Genomic DNA, 20,131 nt, shown 5'->3' on the forward strand with positions numbered 1-20,131 from the left:
CACGCTGCTCCGTAATTCTAGCAGAGCAAACAAGTACGAACGACCGTTGGAAGATAGCACTGCTGCGCCATCGCGTGCGCAACGATTAATCGATTCCACTTGTAAATCTCTTATCACTCAACAGTAAAAAACTAACTGATTTTACTTCAGTCAATTCGAGCATTGGTGGACTTTTATAAATAATTCAAATCGTTCGAATCAGAAGAGCACTTATTAAAAAAAACAATTTTTATAACCCTGGTATGTTAGTTTCGATTACATTTTTGATGCGTCGCGTTCACCAGCGAACGTTCGCCATTCGGTCGCAAACATTTCGCTGCGACTTCCGTCGCGCACAGTTTTAATTACACCGCGGGCACGCCACGGGATTAATCGTGTCGCGATACCCAGGGATGTTTCCACGACTGCGACAGCCTCGATAAGGGATACGCGATTCGATGAACCGGCATATATTTCCAATTAGACTAACCATCTACCTGCGCCGCGTGTTGCACCAGCGATTTACAACTCTCGTTTTCGAGCAGCTCGCGAAAGGGAACACCGCCACCATCGCCGAAGACGCGATGATTTATGTTTATCCGCATGAACGCACCGGGAGCCGCGCGGTTTACATCCGTAATAAAGTTTTACTCCTTTTCGGACGGTACCAGAGACGATGTTGCGCGGATAGCTCGCGTCTACTTTGTTGGGGACGCGCGAACATGTTCGGTGGTATCGACAGGTTTCGAGTCTTGTACGAATGTTGTTTAATCGACAGACCTTTTAGAAGACTCGTTTCATACTTGACTCTAGATAACCAAACTTGAATCGATGTTACTCTGCAACTGATCATTCGACTCATACGGTTACGAGTTGAAAATGAGAACGTTTTGATATTCCCTTTATTTACTTGGAATAAATTAGCATAGCTTAAGAAAAGTATTGGTATAGTTTTTATTAACCCTTTGCGATCGTCGTAAAAGTCGATGGTATGGCGGCGTAATATCGTTTTGATCGCCTGGCGTGAGGCACGCGCGAATGAGGCTTAGTGATAATGAAAGTAATCTTTCTCCTTATGCCAGATTCAAGTATCAGCTTACAGATGCAATTGTGAGACGGGCGGAACAAAAATCTAAAGTAACTATTTCGAAATTCGATCGAAACGGAAATTGATATCACGTGCGCAGAAAGTAAAGAGCTTGAACGTTGCATACGTTTATCAATGCATATTTTATATTCGTAAAATTTCTGTTCGAAATTTAAGAAATAAGTTAATAATGAAAAACTTGTACGTCAGTTTTTTGAAGAGGATCCTCCGTGTTAACTCATATTAGCGTCCTTTATTTCTGCACCAACGTTGCATTATATCTGAAGTTGTTCAGCGCACAGTGTCAATTGTTCGATAATTATCGCGAACGTTCAAAGAGAAACAGTGGAAGAAAATTATCAGCTCCTAACTTCGGCTAACGGAAACGTGCGGATGCTTTAAAATTCTCGTGACGACGCGATGGTCGTTGGAACTTAAATTCTGAGTGTACCAGGGTTATCGCTCGACCGACGAACAGCGTAAAAATTAGTAACTGCAAAGGTAACATGGCGGCGATCGTTGGGAAAAGGTGCGCGCCGGATGGTAATGTTCTTCGCTCGTAAGTAGGTAGAATTATTCTTCCAAACGTTCGAGTAATGAAATACCATTAGACAGAATCACTTTCTCAAAACGATCAAAATCGACGAACAAAACGCGAAGTTTATTCAACAAAATGCACGAACACGTCCAGGTTTATCGTAGGTTATTTCGTTCCAAAACATCGAGAACGTTAAAAGAAATTTCTAGAGAACGAATCGTTACAACAAGTCGGATGTGTAACGCGGGTGAAAGAGAAGCAATGAATCATACCGACTTCACCGACCGAAAGTAAACGCACTCCGCGTGCATTACGCAATTTTCCACATTTTTCGCTGGATATCGTCTAAACGCTAAAGCGAAAAAAAGAAAATGTTGCTTTTACTTTTCCTAGCGAAAGCATAATTAATATATACGCTATTTCGGAATATCAAAGTAACGCGAATCAAACGCATAACAAGCCGCATCTGGTTATATAAATTTTTATTACACGTACGCTCACTCGTTAGCCAGAAAACAGGCATTACGAAACTGCGGAATTACGAAAGCCACCGTCGAAAGGAACGTCTAAAGCAAAATGTAATCCCAGCTAATCGACTGCCCATCAATTCCAGCCGATTCGTTACCATTGCGCAATCGCTGCGTTCGATTCGACAAACGCGCGCACCTAATAATATTTCCAACGGCACCAGTACCGACCATTTTCTAAACGACTGTTTACCTCCGTCCTCGGCACCCTTTATTCTAATTCGAGGCTGGACGAGATAATCGCGGAGCCGGGTCGACGAGAGAGATCATTCGACGACGACGAACGACACGCGCCTGGCGCGCATTTAAAAGCCCGTTCGAACGTGATTAGGCGGCTGCTAATGAACCCGAATGCTCGTTCGTACGGAAGCGCGTCGCTCGAGGATAGAAGGGGAGAGAGAGAGAAAAGTGCGCAACGGGTTTGAATTATGAACGAGGCGTCGATGCGTGGCAGAGGGCTGCAGCTGTACTGCGACGTCGAGTTCTTTTTTTTTTTCTAGGGGTGCGGCTGGGAGATTTGCATACGCTGGATGGACATTGGCCAGCATGCTTATTTCGGATTTGAATCGATCAACGGCCAGCGGAATTCGTCTGCCATCGTGAATCGTGCCTATTATGTACCTTGTCGTTGAGTTGGGCGAATCTTGCGTGGCTAAGCGTTCAAATGTTTAGAGGGATATAGGTGTTGAAATACTGATCTATTAGATGTTGGAATGCTGTAGATTTGAATAAAATTTTTTGCAATTGTTGTGGGTTACGCTTCGTTAATCGAAAGTGGTCTGAGTGCATTTTTGGAGAAAGTCAAAATGGATGGAATTTCAATGTTTGACATATTAAAAATCGCTAACGTTTCATAAAACGAAAATTAGCTGGTTAATACGATGATGCAAATTATTATTTTCTCAAATAATGTTAATTGGGTTGATGAATTATACACCCTTAGGATCAGAGAAAGTTTCTGCTACCATTTTATTGGTTACCAATATTTTTCAACTTATTCAAAAGCAAATCGTTATACATGTGGATCTTAATATAAGTGGATCTTGACCATTTTCGATATAAACGACTCAATTATATTAATCGTGTAGTGCAAGTGGTTTTAGGTGTCCAGTGATAATTGTACACTATCAGAACGATGAAACGAGCAATCTTAGAAGAAATATATTTGTTCTACGGCAGGCTCGATAGGTTCAAACCGTCTTCTTGCCTTCTTTTTCATCAAAGTCCTACGTCTTTTCGTACAAACATATCAATATATTTTTACTTTTTATCAATATCTTGTAATCACTACCACGTATAATTCCATGCATTGTAGACACACCCTTTGAACGAGGACAAGTTCTTATATATCACTGCACTTTTCCTTATACTCGTAGCGAACACGTTAAGCGACCTGACACTCATACAGAAAACAGAGAATTTCCATTTGCATTCAGCCAATCAGAATAACTGCGTGTCGTATCGGCTGCGAGAGGCACGGTTTTTCCCGTTTCCTAATAGTTTACGGAGTTCTGCGACACGAAGCACGACAGGAATTTCATTTGCTCGCGGCACGCGATAACAGCTGTTCGCTCTAATCTGAAATCCAGGAAGCGGCGATAGCCCGGACTAGTTTAATCGGTGTCAGTATAATAGCGCGCCAATAAAACACGATACCGCCGGGGCGCAGATAGCGCCACAGATCGCCATTGTGTTTGGTCTCGTTCTGACGGGAAAAATCCCGTCAGAACGTTGGCAAAATATCCGCGCAGAGAAAACTATCGGGCGCAAAGAAACGTTATCGCCGCATTAGCGTCGTGGCTCCCTTCCCGGGGGCATTTAATCTCCTTCTTCCACGGAATAAGAAGCCGCTATCGTGTTGCATTACACGCTCGACTGAGTCGAAACGAGACCGTCCATTGTACCAGGGATAACGCGGTCGCGTTCTACGTATATATGGCTCTCGTTCGTCGCGGTTATTCAGACTCGACGCTACCCCATACGCTAAGACGCTATTACGCGCGCACGGTAGTCAGCGCAGCGTCACGTCATTACCGAATTATCCTCGATCAGCTACGAATATCGCGCGAAACATCGCCGCAACGTCGAAAACAACTCGTACGGCGCCTCGAACACGATCGAGAGGATCGAGTTCGAACGGAAATTAATATTTATTTGCAATTCCAGCGGGAACACCGACGCGGCTCGCACGGCAGGTGCCTGCACCGAAATCGAGAACCAACCAACGACCGCTTCCGTTAAGGTAAGGAATTCGATTACCAATTTCTTGGATTGGTTGTTGTACGTTCTTGTTTCGAGAGGAGTGGAACGGTACCTGGGTTAATAGAAACGAGAATTATTCGTTCGACGCTAAGTGCACCTCCTCGCGAAATGTTTAAATAAATACAATTTAAATTGAAGAGAAATCGGAATCGTTCGTCCGTTGACTAATTTCGTCGGGAAATTAATCGACAGGCTGTTCGCGTGCACGCGAACGGGTCCTGGCGAATGCTTTAATCGTTTTTCGAACTCTCGGAAAGTATAATTGCCCACTTACTGCGCCTTCGTGTTCGCGCCACCGCGAGCAATCCATCAATCACTCTCGCTCGTAAATCACCGCGTCCATCGTTAACGCGAACAACCGTCGCGCGATTCTTCGAACGCGTCGAATATCTTCGCGTTCGCCAAATTCCGGAATCGCCGCGGAACCAGGCCGTTCCACGATCGATAGAGTCATAAATAACGCGAACCAACGAATTCGATTAGAACGCGAGACGGATCGTCGCGGAAAATTAGAACGACCGTACGATGATCGATAATTGTAAATAAATTACTTAACCGTACATTTCGTCGAAAGAAAACGGAACACGGCAATAGAATCATCTCCATTTAAACGAATAAAACTATTACAAAGTATCGCAAAAATGGTCATTTTCTATCCCTAAAAAACTTCCATTATACGAACACTCGTGCTCTTAATTATACTCATAAACCCAAGAATGCTTCACCTACTTCTCCCCACTCGAATCTCTATTCCCCTCACTCGCGTTCACCTAATTGTTCGTGCAATTCGCGAACGAATCCGCCGCTAGAACGAAACTGAATAGAAAACTCGTGGAAGAGTTCGAAGATCGAACGTCCCTCGAGCACCGTTCCTGGGCCCGCGAAGATCGACCTCGAGGGAGGTGGCTCGCGAGGGACGCCGTGGAATCGAAACGAGTAGTACTCGTTGCACGTAATTCGATTCCGACAGCGCCGTGGCCTTGAATATCCGGCGAGCACGCTACCCACCTGCTGCACGCGGTATCCACCGGGATCTACGCTGCTGGAGTGTCGCCTGGAGGGTGATCGACCTGTGGCGCACGTCGTCCAGGTGCCCGTGGATCGCCGCGCGGCCACCCAGAGGACGCGTCTGCTGCTCGAGACCAAGGGCTCGCGGTTTGGCCCTGTATCCAGGTACGAGGGCGCTACGTGTGTCGAACAGAAGGGAATTAAGTTTCCTTAGGTGGGATTGGAATCGTGGACGCGATTGGGTTTTAGATGGTGAAAGCGCGTGGATTAAATTGGTCGAGCTGCGCCGTTTTTGTCGGTTGTATATTTCCGCGATGTTTGATTTGACGGACGAGGAAGTCTTGGGTACCATGGAGTTCATTTAGGTTACGGTTCTCTGCGCGATCATTTCAACGGCGTTATTATTTTGATGAATTGATTAATGACGGGCTGGTGGAATTCTTTTCGCGGTTATTACGTATATACTTCTATTACGAATATTTATAGCAAATTTAAGAAAATATGATATTAACCCTTAGAGCTCTGAATACTCCTGGTCGAAACGGTTCGTAGGGACGGAGCGCGGTTATTGCTGACCATCGCTGGGGACGGATACTTTTTTGCCACACTCAAGTGACTATTCAACACGCAGACAGTAATAAATTATAGTGATTCTTTTTCAGAAGGTTAAATAATTAAAGACTGTTGTTTTTCAGCATTAAAATTATGTATTGTAAACATTAACAATTTAAAACATTAAATTTTACAACCAACTAAAAAACTAAATTTGATATTTACAACAGGAATTAATCATTTTGAAATCTAATTGGTTAGAGAGTGGGGCGTAAAATGGGGATCTTGATGACCCTAATATTGCCCAACCGCTACCTAAGGAAGGGCAAATTACTAACGAGTATCCCTGTATTAATTTTACACGAAAATGATTGCATATTGCGTCTCTAGAGCTGTAAGGGTTGAAAATTTTGCTTCGAAAATCTAACTTTCAAAATCCAACTTTCTCAAACTTATTTACAAATTATCTGTTTAAGTTCTTTTTCCACTTTCTTTGTTCCTTCAATTTCTCCTCTAGGATCGTATCCCATCCGCAAGAAGACTTGGCAAGCTCCAACCAATCGTTTCCAGCATGGCAAAATCACCAACATTCGCAGCCTCCCATGAGCTACAGTCTAGAGTCTCGCGAGTGTCGAAACGGGCCAGTGGCCAGAGCCGTAATGGTCCCCGTGGAAAAAGCAACCGCATGTCATTCGAAGAAGGTCACCACCCTGGAAACCACCGAAAGCTCGCAGCATTCCAGCGAGCCCTCCTCTAGAATCGTTTACGAGCCAGCGACGGAAGAAACCGCACCCATTGGCATCGAAAATTGTGATCCGCCCATGACGATCATGGATTGCATCGCGTCCAACGAAAGAACTTCGTCCAGAGTAGCTAGATGCTTCAAGGAGAACGCGGAACCAGGGACAAGAAGCTGTTTCGAGACGCGCGTGGCACGAGACGGCAGCTGCCCAATGGCTGTGGGTTTTCTGTGTCCCGTGGAGCAGTCTGGGTCGTGCCAGCATAGTCTCGTTGAGACGAAGCTCGACGAGCGTGGACCAGCCACGCGTATGGTCGTCTGCGCCCAGGACGACGACTTCTGCGGTTACACGGAGTCTAAACCTTGCGCGAATGGCCCTATCGCGAGGGTAACGCGTCAGTTGCTTGATGTCGCGGAAGAAAAATTCAACTCTCGCAAGAAAATATGGAGTAACGAAGAATCACCGTTGGATTGCTCAGGAAAATACACAGACAACTCTTCTGTTGATCCTTTAGTGGAACGCAGAAACGGTTTAGATCCCTCTGAAGTAACCCCATCGAATCGCTTCAGACGCGTCCTCAGAAGACAGGTCTGCCCTCCTCACTGCTGTCAGCCTACAGACAGACCAAAATCCTGTTCGAATTCGAACAACCAACACCATCAACGACTTCAGCCCGCTTCTATCGACTCTTCTTCTCACCGTTACGAATGCAGACCCAAATCGTGCTCGAATTCTAACGAACAACATCGAAGACTCGAAACTGATCGCGCAGATGTTTCGAAAACGTTGAAATGCGTCCTGGTACCGTGCACGATCTCAGACGAGAGCGATAGGAAATCAGTTCCAGAGGAATGTACGAAACCCCGCGTGAACGAGGCGATCGTTCCTGAAGTCAGATCGGCCGAGTTGCTGACTCGTTACAGGGATTACGTACCATCGAGCGTGCTGTTTCGTTACGAGGCCTGTCGTTCGAAGAGGAACGGTCTTCAGGACGAGTGCACGCTGCCAGTGCCGCGCGCCGTGCTCGAGCTGAAGAGGAAGGAGGCGCGTAGCCGCGACGAATTCGAGGGAATCGAAGCGACGGAGCGTGGACGCGGCTGCTGACCGCCGAGACCAACGGAAACCGCGCTGGTTGCTCTTGTTTCGCCGGCTTCGGACGCTAGGGAATCGCTCAGGGTCGACTTGTCCACGGAGGAAACGACGAGACGCTGCGGTCGAGCCTACCCGTATGCAAATTGGCCCGCGTTGTAAAATCACAGCTGGCTGGAAAGGGAAATTGTAACGCGGTCGCTCTGGTTTCGTTAAATAAAACCGCGTCGAACGAGGCGTCGCGAGATTGTTGTTGCAGAGGGGTACTTAGCGTTGAACGCGTGGAACGCATGGAACGATTCGTAATGGTGTACGTAACGCGAAATGAAATGAAAGCGGTCGCGGTTTTATGCTAATGAATGATTTCTATTTTATTTTTCTCGTCGAAGTTGTATTAAGGTCACTGAGGTATTTTAATGAATCTGTTCATTCATTTAGTGCTAGTCTGCGCAATAAATTTAATTATCTACTGTTGGCGAATATGTATTAATAATTGTTTCATATTGTCGTATGAACGAAGAATTTTGATGCTAGTTAAAATATTTGGATTAAAAGACACTTTTTTTCTAGATGAAATTTGATCAGAAGTCGCAAAGCGTGAAGCATACGCAATTGAAGTTGGGCCAATCAAACTCGAAATCGAAAAAATCGTCCACGACTTCACGGAAGAAGCTACAACTGAGGAAAGTGAAATCTCGAGAGCTGTACGCAGGGTCCGTTTACATAGACTGCGATTGCTATCATCGAAACGGACTGCAACACGACTGTCCGCGTACTTCTTGCGGTGGTAAATAATTTACAGTAACTACCTTCCTTATACATATTTCTCTGTCTCTCTCTCTTTCTTTCTCTTCATTCTTAAAATAAAAAGAAAGATCACATCCAAAAAGAAATTCTGCAAATAATTCATAAAAATTAATCATCAGCTACTAATTATGGTAATCCTTTTTCTTCCTTGAAGTCGATCGATCAAAATAAAAAGGAAAATGAGTTTTCAAAATCATTTTGAAAATACTATGTGGAATAAATTAATTGTTTGCGAAAGTTCCACCGTGCAGAGTGAAACCCTGGCCGAAATGCGACATGGGATTATACTTCATGGATAAATGGGAGAAGTACAACCAGCTGTTGGACACGTTGCCGCCCACATCGTTTTGCGGATCGAAGGAGAAATGGTACGCGCTTCTCGAGGAAGGGAAAAGGAAATCGGAAGAGCGACGCGCAGAAATCGCAACTTCGAAGAACTCCAGCGAAACCGTTGGACAAGTCTGCGAAGAATGAAGCTACTTCGTGCGACTGTCGTGGTGAACCTGCTGGACCTGTTAACGAATGCGCGGTGCTCCCATTTCAAGTCAAAACTAACGAGTTGTAAGGTTTCTCGACGACAATCGTGTTTGACTTGCACTGTACTTGTACATGTCGAAGAATGCAACAAATAAAATGTATTATCGATTTAATATTCCTATCGCCTAACGGGTATTTAATTTTGATACAGTCAAATTATCATTACTTACATCGTTTCTAGTAAAAGAAATTTTTTGTACGATTAATCATGATAACAAAACATTTATTCTGTTGTTTTTTTTTCATAAAAGGCAGGAATCCGAGAGAAACGTAACTTGTGGATATTTATGATCGAATAAACATTCTTTATGGGGTTCCAACTAATTTGTATGCGACGCCAGTTCTAGTTATTTGTGGCTATTTGCGTTCCGTGATTCTTTCCACGTTAGAAACTCGTTACTAAAAGAAACAAATGAGCTGAACGCGCGTACCGGAAGCCGTGGTACACAGCCGCGTCTCCGCCAAGAATACTGTTTTATTTCCGGCGCAGGGAGAATGGGATACCAAAATATCTGGCGTGCCTTCGCCTGGAAGGTGAACTATAAATCGAACGTGAATTCCTCTTGAAACCTGACGATGAAAATTGTGCCTGTATCTCGTGGAAAGGCTTTTAAAAGAACACGTGTCGATAATCGTTCGTTTCCACGAATGACATATATATATATATTTGTACGCGTTAGACACGACAGTAAAAAATAACGAAGGCATAATAAACACTTATCCACCTTGTAACGTTAGCTCTCGAGTAAGACGCACGGTGTAATCGAGCCAGAAAAAGGTTATCTGAAGTGGCGCTACTTTCTGAAGCAGCTCTTGAACAGTATTAACTTTAGTAATCTGTAGCAGTGTTTTAATTGCGGCATAAATGCCGATAGGCACACTATTTTTAATATAAGATGACCTGATTAGTTAATGATTACGAGTGCAGCGTCGTCGACTACTCTTGAAAGGAATTTTGTTGTACAGTCAAGCTTAGGGAAAGAAACGAAAAGAAGACGATAACAGGAAGAGGAATTATTCGCTACTCGAAGCATGGACGAGACTCGATGGATCTTGCACGAATCGATAAGGATGGTCAAGATTTGTATAGCGAAAATGAAATTCTCGATGATATCTGAAGGCAGATATCCGTGCAGGATGGTCGAGTGTGGGAATCGATGAACGAGCGTATTGGAAATGCATAACGAGCGTAAGAAAAGAAACACGAAAGAGCTGCGATGAATTTGATTTGAAATATATTTTGTAGGAGAAAAATTAATTCGTTGAAACACTATTCCTACAATCTTGCAATTTTCTTCGATGATTTTGGAATAGAAAGCTAAATTGATGCAACAATAGTAATACAATTTTGAATGCATCGAAAATAAAAAAAAAAATATGTACACCCGTCCCTCAATTTAGGAGATCTGTTTCACGTGGATTCGTTTTACGCGAATGAAAATCGCATAAATTGGATATACATACAAATATGATTGGTAAGGCAAACATTCAAATAACAATTTCCATTACTTTGATATACAATAAATTCCAGGAAAAATGAGATCGCGACTAAAAAATTTCACATAAATCGATGGGTGTCTGAAATAAAATGCGCAAATACAACGTAGCAGTCCAAAACCGAATGCAATTATCGCTTAGATAATTAGTACGAAATTCTTCGTTCATCGCAGCGAGGTTCAATTCGTAAAGCGTCAGCGAACGGCTACGCCCGATATATCCGTCGTGCTTATCCGACAGGCGGGTTTAAAAACAGCCCGCTCTGGGTCCCGTGGATTAAAAGGAGCGCGTGCACGGAGGCAGGCGCCGCGGCGGAACGACTCGCGCCCGCCAGGAAATAACGGAGCGTGATCCGTGCCCGTGAGCGGACGACTTCCGTTCACCGGCGTCGCATCCATCCGCCATTTGCATCGCTGCGACCGCGTCTGAATAAGAACGAGGAGCACACTTTGTTCCGTGCCGGGTGACATTCCTCGTTCGATCCCGCGACGGGCTCCGTTCGTCTTTCGTGGAAAATTGCCACGGGCCCCGTGTACCAGGTCAACGAACGGCAAATTTTTTCGAGACACACTTCGCGAAATAACGCGAGCAACCGGGATCACGAGGCGCACGAAATTCTGTTACACGACAGCCTTTACTCGTGCGATACGAGTAATGTAAATAATGTATTTGAGGCGACTATCGTCCTGTTGAATCTTCTCTGTCTTATCTATTTCTTTTTGCTGTTTCATTCGATGGAATAAGAGAATAGTGTCGCACTTGCTGTCTTATTGCCTTTTTTGTTTAAATGTTCTATACTTGGTAGCTTTGTATTATTCAGGTTAGATTTTAAGTTATTTTACCAGTGTCATTTTTCTAGATTATTTCTAAGAGGACAAAGAAACGGTCTTTATTATTAATGACGCTACGCGGAAACGTACACACCACAGAATAGCGTGATTAATTAAGAGCCAAGTACAACATCCGTATAATTGGTGAGAAAATAGTACGCGATGTGAATCATAAATTCAAACAAATACCGAATGAAAGATTGCTTCGTACCCTAAAGTACGAGATTTCGAGATGATTTTCATAGAAGACCGCTGAAACTTGAAAACTCCCACGATAATCCAACCAAAAAAAAGGACTTACTTAACACCATTAATTACCCAGGAATTTTAATATCTCAATAGAAATCCTCGAGTGCGTACTTCAAACTACGAACCTCCTCTTCGACGAAATACGTCGAGCCGCCTTTGCGACGCGCGTTTCTCACGGTGGAACGAAATTAAGACGGTCGCCACCAGGCCCGTATGTACCTACACTTCGAGAGCCAAACAACGACGAAAGTTTTGAAATTTGTCACGAACAGCTGGGCTGGGAGATCAAGTATTCCCGAACAGTGCGCGACGCCTCTCGCTACCTGCATACCATGGGTCTCTCGCGCAACCATGCAAAGGGTTTTCTCGTCCCCTTTCCCGACGGAAAACGAGATCGTATCGCGGGTGTTCGTGCCTGGACCGTACAAACAACAGAGAAGGGGGGACACGAATTTAAAGCGAACAGCGCTCCCCGTGAACTACGAGACGACGAAGGCGCACGGAAGAGGACGAGAGAGGAGGGCGCGTGGAGCCGTTCGAGTGGGAACGAGGCGAAAGAGTGGCACATGCTAGAGGACAGGGCAGCTTAGAGGAGCGTTCCGAGTGATAGAGGATCTGTGAGGGGCCCAGAGGTCACGGGGGATTGCGTTGTGGGCGGAAGAAAGATGGCGGAGTGGAGGAAGGACCGTCGTGGGATCGAACATCGGGATAAAGCGGATGGAAGGCGGCGGATCTGTAATAACTCGTATTCACTGGAATAGGAGACGCGATGGGACACCTCGATTCGTTCGACTATACAAATACAGTTATATATTGGAAATGCGTGGAATTTTCCTTGATTCATTCGCGAAATAAAGTCGTTTCTACTTCGTACGTCTCAGAAGTCTTTAAACATACTCAATTAAATTTTACTCGACACTGGTGAATCGTACGGAATTAATTATAATGGCGCTTGAAGATCGCTACCGTTGCGGAATGTCGATTAATATCTCCACGAAAAATAAACAAAAATTAGCTACGAATCTCGTCGCAAATCTGATCACCTGCGAATTCGCACATTTGTCGATGAAACGCGCGCAAAACGACGCGACTGTTCGTCTCGACGACGAAACGACGTCTCGTTAAATAACGAGATACCAATGCGTTCTCGAGGGCGGGGGCGTATTTATCGCGGTGGCACAAACGGTCTGCAGGACGTACGAAGGTTTCGCAAACGCGACCGTCCGCGTAATTCAAGACTCGCGCGACCACGTTTCCGCGGCGAAACGCGGGCCCGCTACGAAATTGAACGCTGGACAGAGGAACCTGGCGAACGAGACCCAGAGAAGGAGCGATAGAAAGGGTACACCATACGTGACCGCTCTCGAGAGAGAGACTCCGCGCTGCGCTCGAGTTGCATCGCGTGGAATTTCGCGGGAGCGTGGCTCTGCGGTTTTTCAACCGTGCACGCAGAGACGATCGAGTCGCTGGGAGATGCGCGAGCGCGGAAACTGCGGTGGAAACGCGGACCGCCAGTTATGCGTTAACGTGGAAATCTCTCGACTGGCTGTCGAACGTGGCGATATTGAAACTGAAGCATGCAGAAATATGGAAATACAGAAACGTGGAAATTTTTTTTAAATATCGAACGCAAAGATATAGACGAGTGCTGGTATTCGAAGATATGAAATATGAAGATTGGAAAATGCTGAAATTCGAGAGAACGAGGATGTAGAGATGTTATCAATGAAAAGTCGTAAATTCAAATATCTAAAAATATAAAAAATAATGTGGAACGAGGAACAGTGAATTGGAAAACATTGCATGGAGGAATTTAAATTCGAATCCTACAAATGTCCATAAAAATCGTTAAATGCAAACTAACTACTGCCAACGGTTGACACCACGTTGAACACGATTGTAACAGCTGGTCGACAATTGACATCGAATTTTCTAATAATCAAGCTGGAAAACGTTCGTTCAAGTTCGAACAAAGCGCGTTCGTTGGAACTCGAAGAATGGTTGGCGAACGCGTGGCGAACGGACGTGGAAGAAGAGCGCGATTTGAAAGGGGGAGACAATAATGGGCGCGAAACGCGATGCTGAATTGAAACCAGCTGTCTCGTTCGCGTTGCGGTGAACTTGGAAACTGATGGCGATTATTACACCGTCGCTAAGACCTTCGACGCGCGTATAAATTAATCCACGGATCAGAGAGACCGTTCTCCGATTCGCGAAGCTGAATTCGCCAGGAGCAGCGAAACTGCGCTACCTGGAACAGCTGTGCGTTGTCTGTCTGTTTGGTTCTCGTGTCGAGAAATAACGAAACGTTCTCGAAAATTATTGAAATTTATTGCTCTTTGATAAATGAATCATGTGAAAATTGAATAATGTGAAATGATCGCTGTGCGATCAGTGTTTTTAAAAGATTATTTGTCTTAAACATACTTGTCTTAAAAGATTATTTGTTTCTAATAGATGATAAAACGTTTTTAATAATGACCGTAGCTGAGAAAGGAGAAGTAAAATTTGCTCGTTTTTGTGAAATCTCGTACGAAACGCGATATCAGCGATTAATGTGGACGCATAAATAGCCAGGACGTAACTGTTGAAGGTGAAAGCGGAACCTCAATTAAATGAATTCTCAACGAAAATATTCAGATTATTATCTTAACCTGTAAATGCGTAAGCATTATACGTGCTTAATGCGTAATGGGATCGCGCTTAACTGAAAGTGAAAACGAGATCCACCTGTGCGAATGGTAACGAGCCGCAATTTGCATACGCGAGCAGAAATTGCTCTCCGTTAAAATAAAATTTCTTTCGATACCTCGTACACCAAATAAAACGAAGATAAACTTCACTTTCCACCTTTCTCCGTCTAATCGAAGCTTAAAAAAATGAGAAATAAAACCCCATTCAACCAAACGAAAATCTTTCAACGTATAAATTATCACAAAAGCTACGACGGATTTACCCATCGTAAATTTTTCCAAAAGCATTCTCCGTAATCGACGGGGAATTTCCAGACGAGCTAAAAGGGAAATGAGTTTCCACGATGCACCAGTCGGAGGCGACGCGTTAGAAAGCACCACTGGCGAAGGAACAGAGAGGTGGAGGGGGGACGAGGTTTTACGAATGCCACGGCACGTAGCGTAAAAGAGGTTAAGTGGTCTTCGAGTGGAAATTGATTTGCTTGCGTAAGAAGAGAAGACCGAGGTGAAGAATACGGTATCACCTTGCACGGTCAACGATCCGACGAATGGAACGCCTTATACGATCGGCCGTGATCTTCTCCTCCACCTTGTAGGGGGTGTACCGCCATTAATGGGTGTTCATACGTTACTTGGCGCACGCATAGGCGTAGACCTTGCGACGGCTGATCGGATTTTTCGATTCCACCTTTGAACCTTTCGCGTTTCGATTCGTCGCTTGAATTACTTTATATGCGACGTTCGATGCACGCGAGGTCAACGTACGAGATGGTCGAAAGGACCTCTCATTCGTTATTGGAACACGATGCACCGTGTAAAAAAGTAATGGCAAACGTGGGTCGGAAGGTGACTAGTTTGCGAGATATAAACATTTTTAGTTGTGATTAACTTACTGGCTTGCATCAGCGTTTATAGGCAGCGTTCTCGAATGTCCTCGTTAAAATGTTGATAGTAGATTTCATCCGGAATTAGTCAGTTGTGTATCTTATTAGTGGCGATTGTGGATCTTATTAGTGTTACGCGGTTACAAAGTATCTAATAAAGAAACGGCAGATATGCATTTTATGCATGCTCGTGGTAATGGAAATGGTTTCGCGGCTCGTCTTTACATGGAAAAGTTTCCTGGTCGAAGAGATCGTTCCAGGAACGAACGTTAATCGTGATGCTAGCAAACAAAAATCTTTGTATCTCGCAAACGGTTCACGTCTTGGCCTATGTTTACTAAGCTTTTCTTGCTCAGTGCAATGTGTTCTATGTACTCCATGTATGTATGTACAATGTATCGTACACTACTTGTCGTTATTTCTACTGTGCTTCTTTTGAGCAAGAAACTCGATAATAACATATAGAGTGTTATAATATAGGGTGAAAGTACGTGTATAAAAAATGCGCGTCTCTAAAATTGCAATAGTAACGATGCGTCTGCGTTAAACGTGTTAACCAAGCGATGAAAAATGAGAGTTTCGAAATTTTATTTAAAACTCAATGCATGGTAGTATTAGAATAAATTTTGCGTAGTTTAGCTTACGACACTCGTTGATGGTAGTTGTGGATAATGAATATAGACGAAGACTATTTCCACGCCATTGGTTCCACGCGTAACGCACATATGCGCAAATGTTACTGATTGCATTTTACAAAGGCTTGCACGCGTTTTGTCACACGAACGATAAGATCTGGACACATACGTGAAAGCATTTGTCTTCCAGTCACGAGAGAGAACGAGATTTCCACGAAATCTCGCGCACTTACGAGACACAACTTCATCGAAGTATGTAAATATTTTATGAAAATGATATACGTTTCGTGTTCTTTTGCAAAACGCGCAGAGTTAAATGTTAAACGTGTTTGTTGCGAACGCATATCGTAAAAACTGAAAGCAATTAGTATATAAAAATAGACGAGATCGTTCAAAATTCAAATCAGTTTTCTGCGGTGAAAGTAATTCAAACTATACTTCCCAGAGGCGCCACGTGCAAAGGAGCTAAGCCTATTAACTGTTTGTCGGTAATAAAGGAAAAATGCACTCTGTATACCGACTACAATGAGAAACTATCGGTAATGTCAGTCTCTGCACCATTTCAATAGCAGAACTTACAGTGGTCTACGATTATTTATTAAACCTTTAATCTTTTTACATTTTTACAAAGTTACAACCGTAACTATGCTACAGTATAATTTCATACGACTCCTTTAATAATTTGACGTAACTATGCATATTTTTTTTAATACAGATATCCACAATCCGGCAAGTAAACAAATCATTCGATTCGTCGTTATTTCATGCAATGTATAAAATAAACATTATTTATCGAATGCTTTATTTATATTTCATTTTATACATCATGCATCATTTCATATCTTTATTCGTAATATGCTGATTGTTACAGCGAATCAAATTGAAATAAATAAAACTGAACGCGCTGAGTATTCTACCAATAAATTAGCCATCACTTTGCATACCTACTTCGTGTCGCGCAACACTTTATTCGTTCAACTTCCTCGATTAGCTACTCGTTTTTGCCAGCAATTTAACCGCGATGCAGCCAGTCAAATCATCCCCTCTTTTCACTTTCTCTGATAGCAAATCTTCGCAATCGAAAAGATTGCAATGTCAATTTTGCAAGGTTTTCCGCAAAATTTCCATTTACATTCCCATCGTGGCTATCGACGATGAGTTTTTAGCTGCTGCTCTCGACAAAACATTTATAATCCCATCAGCGGGAGAATTGTAGCCGGTTGTAACGGGGTAGAAAAAATAGGGTAGAAATCCCTGGTTAGCCGTGAGAAAAATCTAATTTAACCCCACACCGCGAATAATTAAAGTTTCACGACTCCCCCGTTGGAGAACGGAGGGAAAGTAAAAACGTGTCGTCGCCTGCCAGCCCGCTTTCGTAAATTTCGTTTTCGTGTCAACGATTTCGTTGGTCCCGACGCCGCCGTGGAGAATAGGAAAATGGCGATGCCCAGGCTTCCTCTTGGACCCGACGTAGCCAAATTTAAAACTTATTTCTGTCCTCTATATTCGGCTATATTTATAAGTTGTGCTTAACGGACATTTTTACAGATGCTGTTTATAAAGTTCATTGAAATGAAGATGAGAGGAACTGGAATTATCAACGACATATTTTTTCATGTAAGCAAATAAAATTTAGATTGCAAAAGATTGCTAATATCGAATATCTCTCCAAATATCGAAATCAATTTTTAATATCTAGTTGCGTAAACTTTCGACTTCAGAATATCTTTTCTTTTTTGACTGAAAAGAACACACTGAAATTTGTGGATTCAATGAGAAAAGGGGACGAAAAGATTGGGGGAAGTTCGAACGAGGAGTGGAGGTGTTCATACGTCAGACTCTGCTGTGCGATTAGTTTAATTGTTCGAGTAATTGGTTAATCCTGTTGTTATGCTCGCGCCTACGGCATTCCAGCGTTAGTAACCTTGTGGTTAATTTCTTTTTGCAAGACGCGGCACGAACGTAACAATGCCTATTAATAAGACGATCGTGTGCTGCATTTGTAAATCGGGTCGTTGTTTCGCGACGCGTGCTCTGCAGAAGATTCGAGCGACCAATACGAGAATTATACAAGTAAGATATTTAAAAAGAAACTTATCTATCGTTTGCGAAAGTAGCAATTAAAGTTCTTCGTTTGACGAAGCTAAATATTAGATTTTTCTTTATTTCTCGTTCAAGCATTAAATTATTAATAATATTTTTGCGACTCACCTCGCTTTTTCCGATTAGTTTTGTCATGGCGATTACTTTTAGGTATACTTTTCCCTTTAGACTCACCTGAAATAAAGAAAACGTTACGTCAGTTATTCGCTAACGAATCAAATAAAAATATCGCAATTTTAATTAACACGATTATCCTATAATATGTAGTATCTCATATTTTAACAATCAGAATTGTAATGGTAATGCACTCGATATAAAAACGAACTCTAATTGTTCACGATTAATCGCCATAAAACATAATCGAGCCGACAGATTAGATACAAGGTTCGTGTAGGTGAAGTCAGCTAGATGAGGATCATAATCAATCGTAATACGGAACACGCCTACTCCCACTGTCTTATTACTTCATCAGACTGTAAGATTGTCGATTAGAGTGAGACTAATCAGAATTCATGGAGTTACCAAACCTCGGACGGACAACTTCCGCAATCGAGACAATGTCGAATGCACGCGCGGATACGAATGTAATATACTCCTATTAAGATACGAACACGACGTTAGAATACCAATCCCGCGATGCTAACACGTTATTAAAGTGTACGAATGGAGAAACGTGGCTGAAGTTCTACCGCGGCGGTTTTTAAAGTTCTCAGCAAGGATTCGTGCGGAGATACGACATCTTTAGATAACGTGCATTTTGAATGTTTTAAAACTATTTTTTCAGGAACGATGACTCAAGAAATGACGATATTCATAGCAGCTTGAAAATTCCAAAATCTATACAAAATGTTTCTTATATTCATTTCTTTCTTTATATTAATCATATTACATATACTACCAACTATATTCCAAATACTAATACAAGTAGCCATCATACAACAGGACATCTCATAACACGGTTTCGCTATAACACAATTCGTAAATTGCGCGAACCCTTCTACAACACGGTTTCGCTATAACACGATAAGAAAACTGCAAAAACCTTTGTACAACACTGTACTTCTACAGCCGCGGCGAGGCTTGCTGTCCTAAAGATTGTGCAGTTACTAATTTAATATTAAAGAAATTACAAGAAGGGCTAAGCTAGCTGAAAATTTCGAGTCATTTTGCTTGAGAAAATCATTAAATTAGAGTTGCGTTAGATTAAAATAATATTTTTCGTTTTTTTTTTGCTTTGTATTATACATTTATATGTTTAATAAAAATTAAGTTGTTTATGTAGAATTAAAAAAAACTATTTGTTTTTAATAAGTTTCTGGAACGTAATCCCCCTTTTTGTAATAGCTTTAGGTCTTGTACAACACCGTATTTTCTAGGAACCTAACTTTCGTGTTATAGGAGGTTATACCTGTACTTCCAACTACTAAAATTCCAACAGAAACAGAAATTAATAAGATCAGACATCGTACAAATTTCATTAGAAGGTTGCAATTCAGTGGTATACAATTCGTGATAGCTGTGAAAGCGCCGCTTCCCTTGTATCTTCTAAAGTATCAATAATAAACATATTGTGCGATTACTTTTGCCAGAATATTTATTTTACATCTGTTTTGGAATTAAAATATATAAACTGCTTATTTCTGCCATTTTTAATATTCATTTGGAATCCTTGTAGAAACACAGCTTCTCTACTAATTCCCCTCCACTTCCGTCAGCCGCTGGAAGTGTCCTTCGATTCAACCGAGTGACTCCGACTCGGAGGACCGTCTGGCTTCGCTCGAGGACGGGCCGTCTGACACAAGAACGCGCGTTCACGGTGGATGATTCGAGGGAAGCGGAAGATGGTAGGTTCGGTTACAAGAGAGTGGCCGCGTGTTTTCCACGGGGACGGGTTTTTCACGGCGCGCGAGGCCAGATCCGAGATCCACGCTCCAATTCTCGCGACACTTGACGCGACGCCGAGGACGGCCAAACAGGTTGACGGTCCCGTCGTCCACGCTTTTCTCTAACTGTACTCGACGGGGAGGTGACTCTGGATTAATCGCGACCTGATTAAACGCACCGTGCCGCGCGAGATCCGTTACGACGTCGCGAGAGACGTGTTTCCTCGAACC

General features: G+C 43.1%; 1 protein-coding gene across 2 annotated transcripts in view; it reads right to left on the minus strand.

Moving 5' to 3' along the window:
• Positions 1–20,131, minus strand: part of Raskol (Ras GTPase-activating protein raskol) — a 145,286-nt gene that overhangs the window by 97,746 nt on the left and 27,409 nt on the right. The window contains exon 2 of one of the 2 annotated variants that reach the window (XM_076899575.1): positions 18,126–18,191. The exons of the other annotated variant lie outside the window; for it this stretch is intronic. Coding sequence (XP_076755690.1) covers positions 18,126–18,191 — 66 coding nt within the window. The remainder of the gene's footprint in view (positions 1–18,125; positions 18,192–20,131) is intronic. 2 annotated transcript variants of the gene reach the window in all.

This window comes from Xylocopa sonorina, chromosome 8 (assembly GCF_050948175.1).
Source record: "Xylocopa sonorina isolate GNS202 chromosome 8, iyXylSono1_principal, whole genome shotgun sequence".
NCBI classification, from domain to species: domain Eukaryota; kingdom Metazoa; phylum Arthropoda; class Insecta; order Hymenoptera; family Apidae; genus Xylocopa; species Xylocopa sonorina.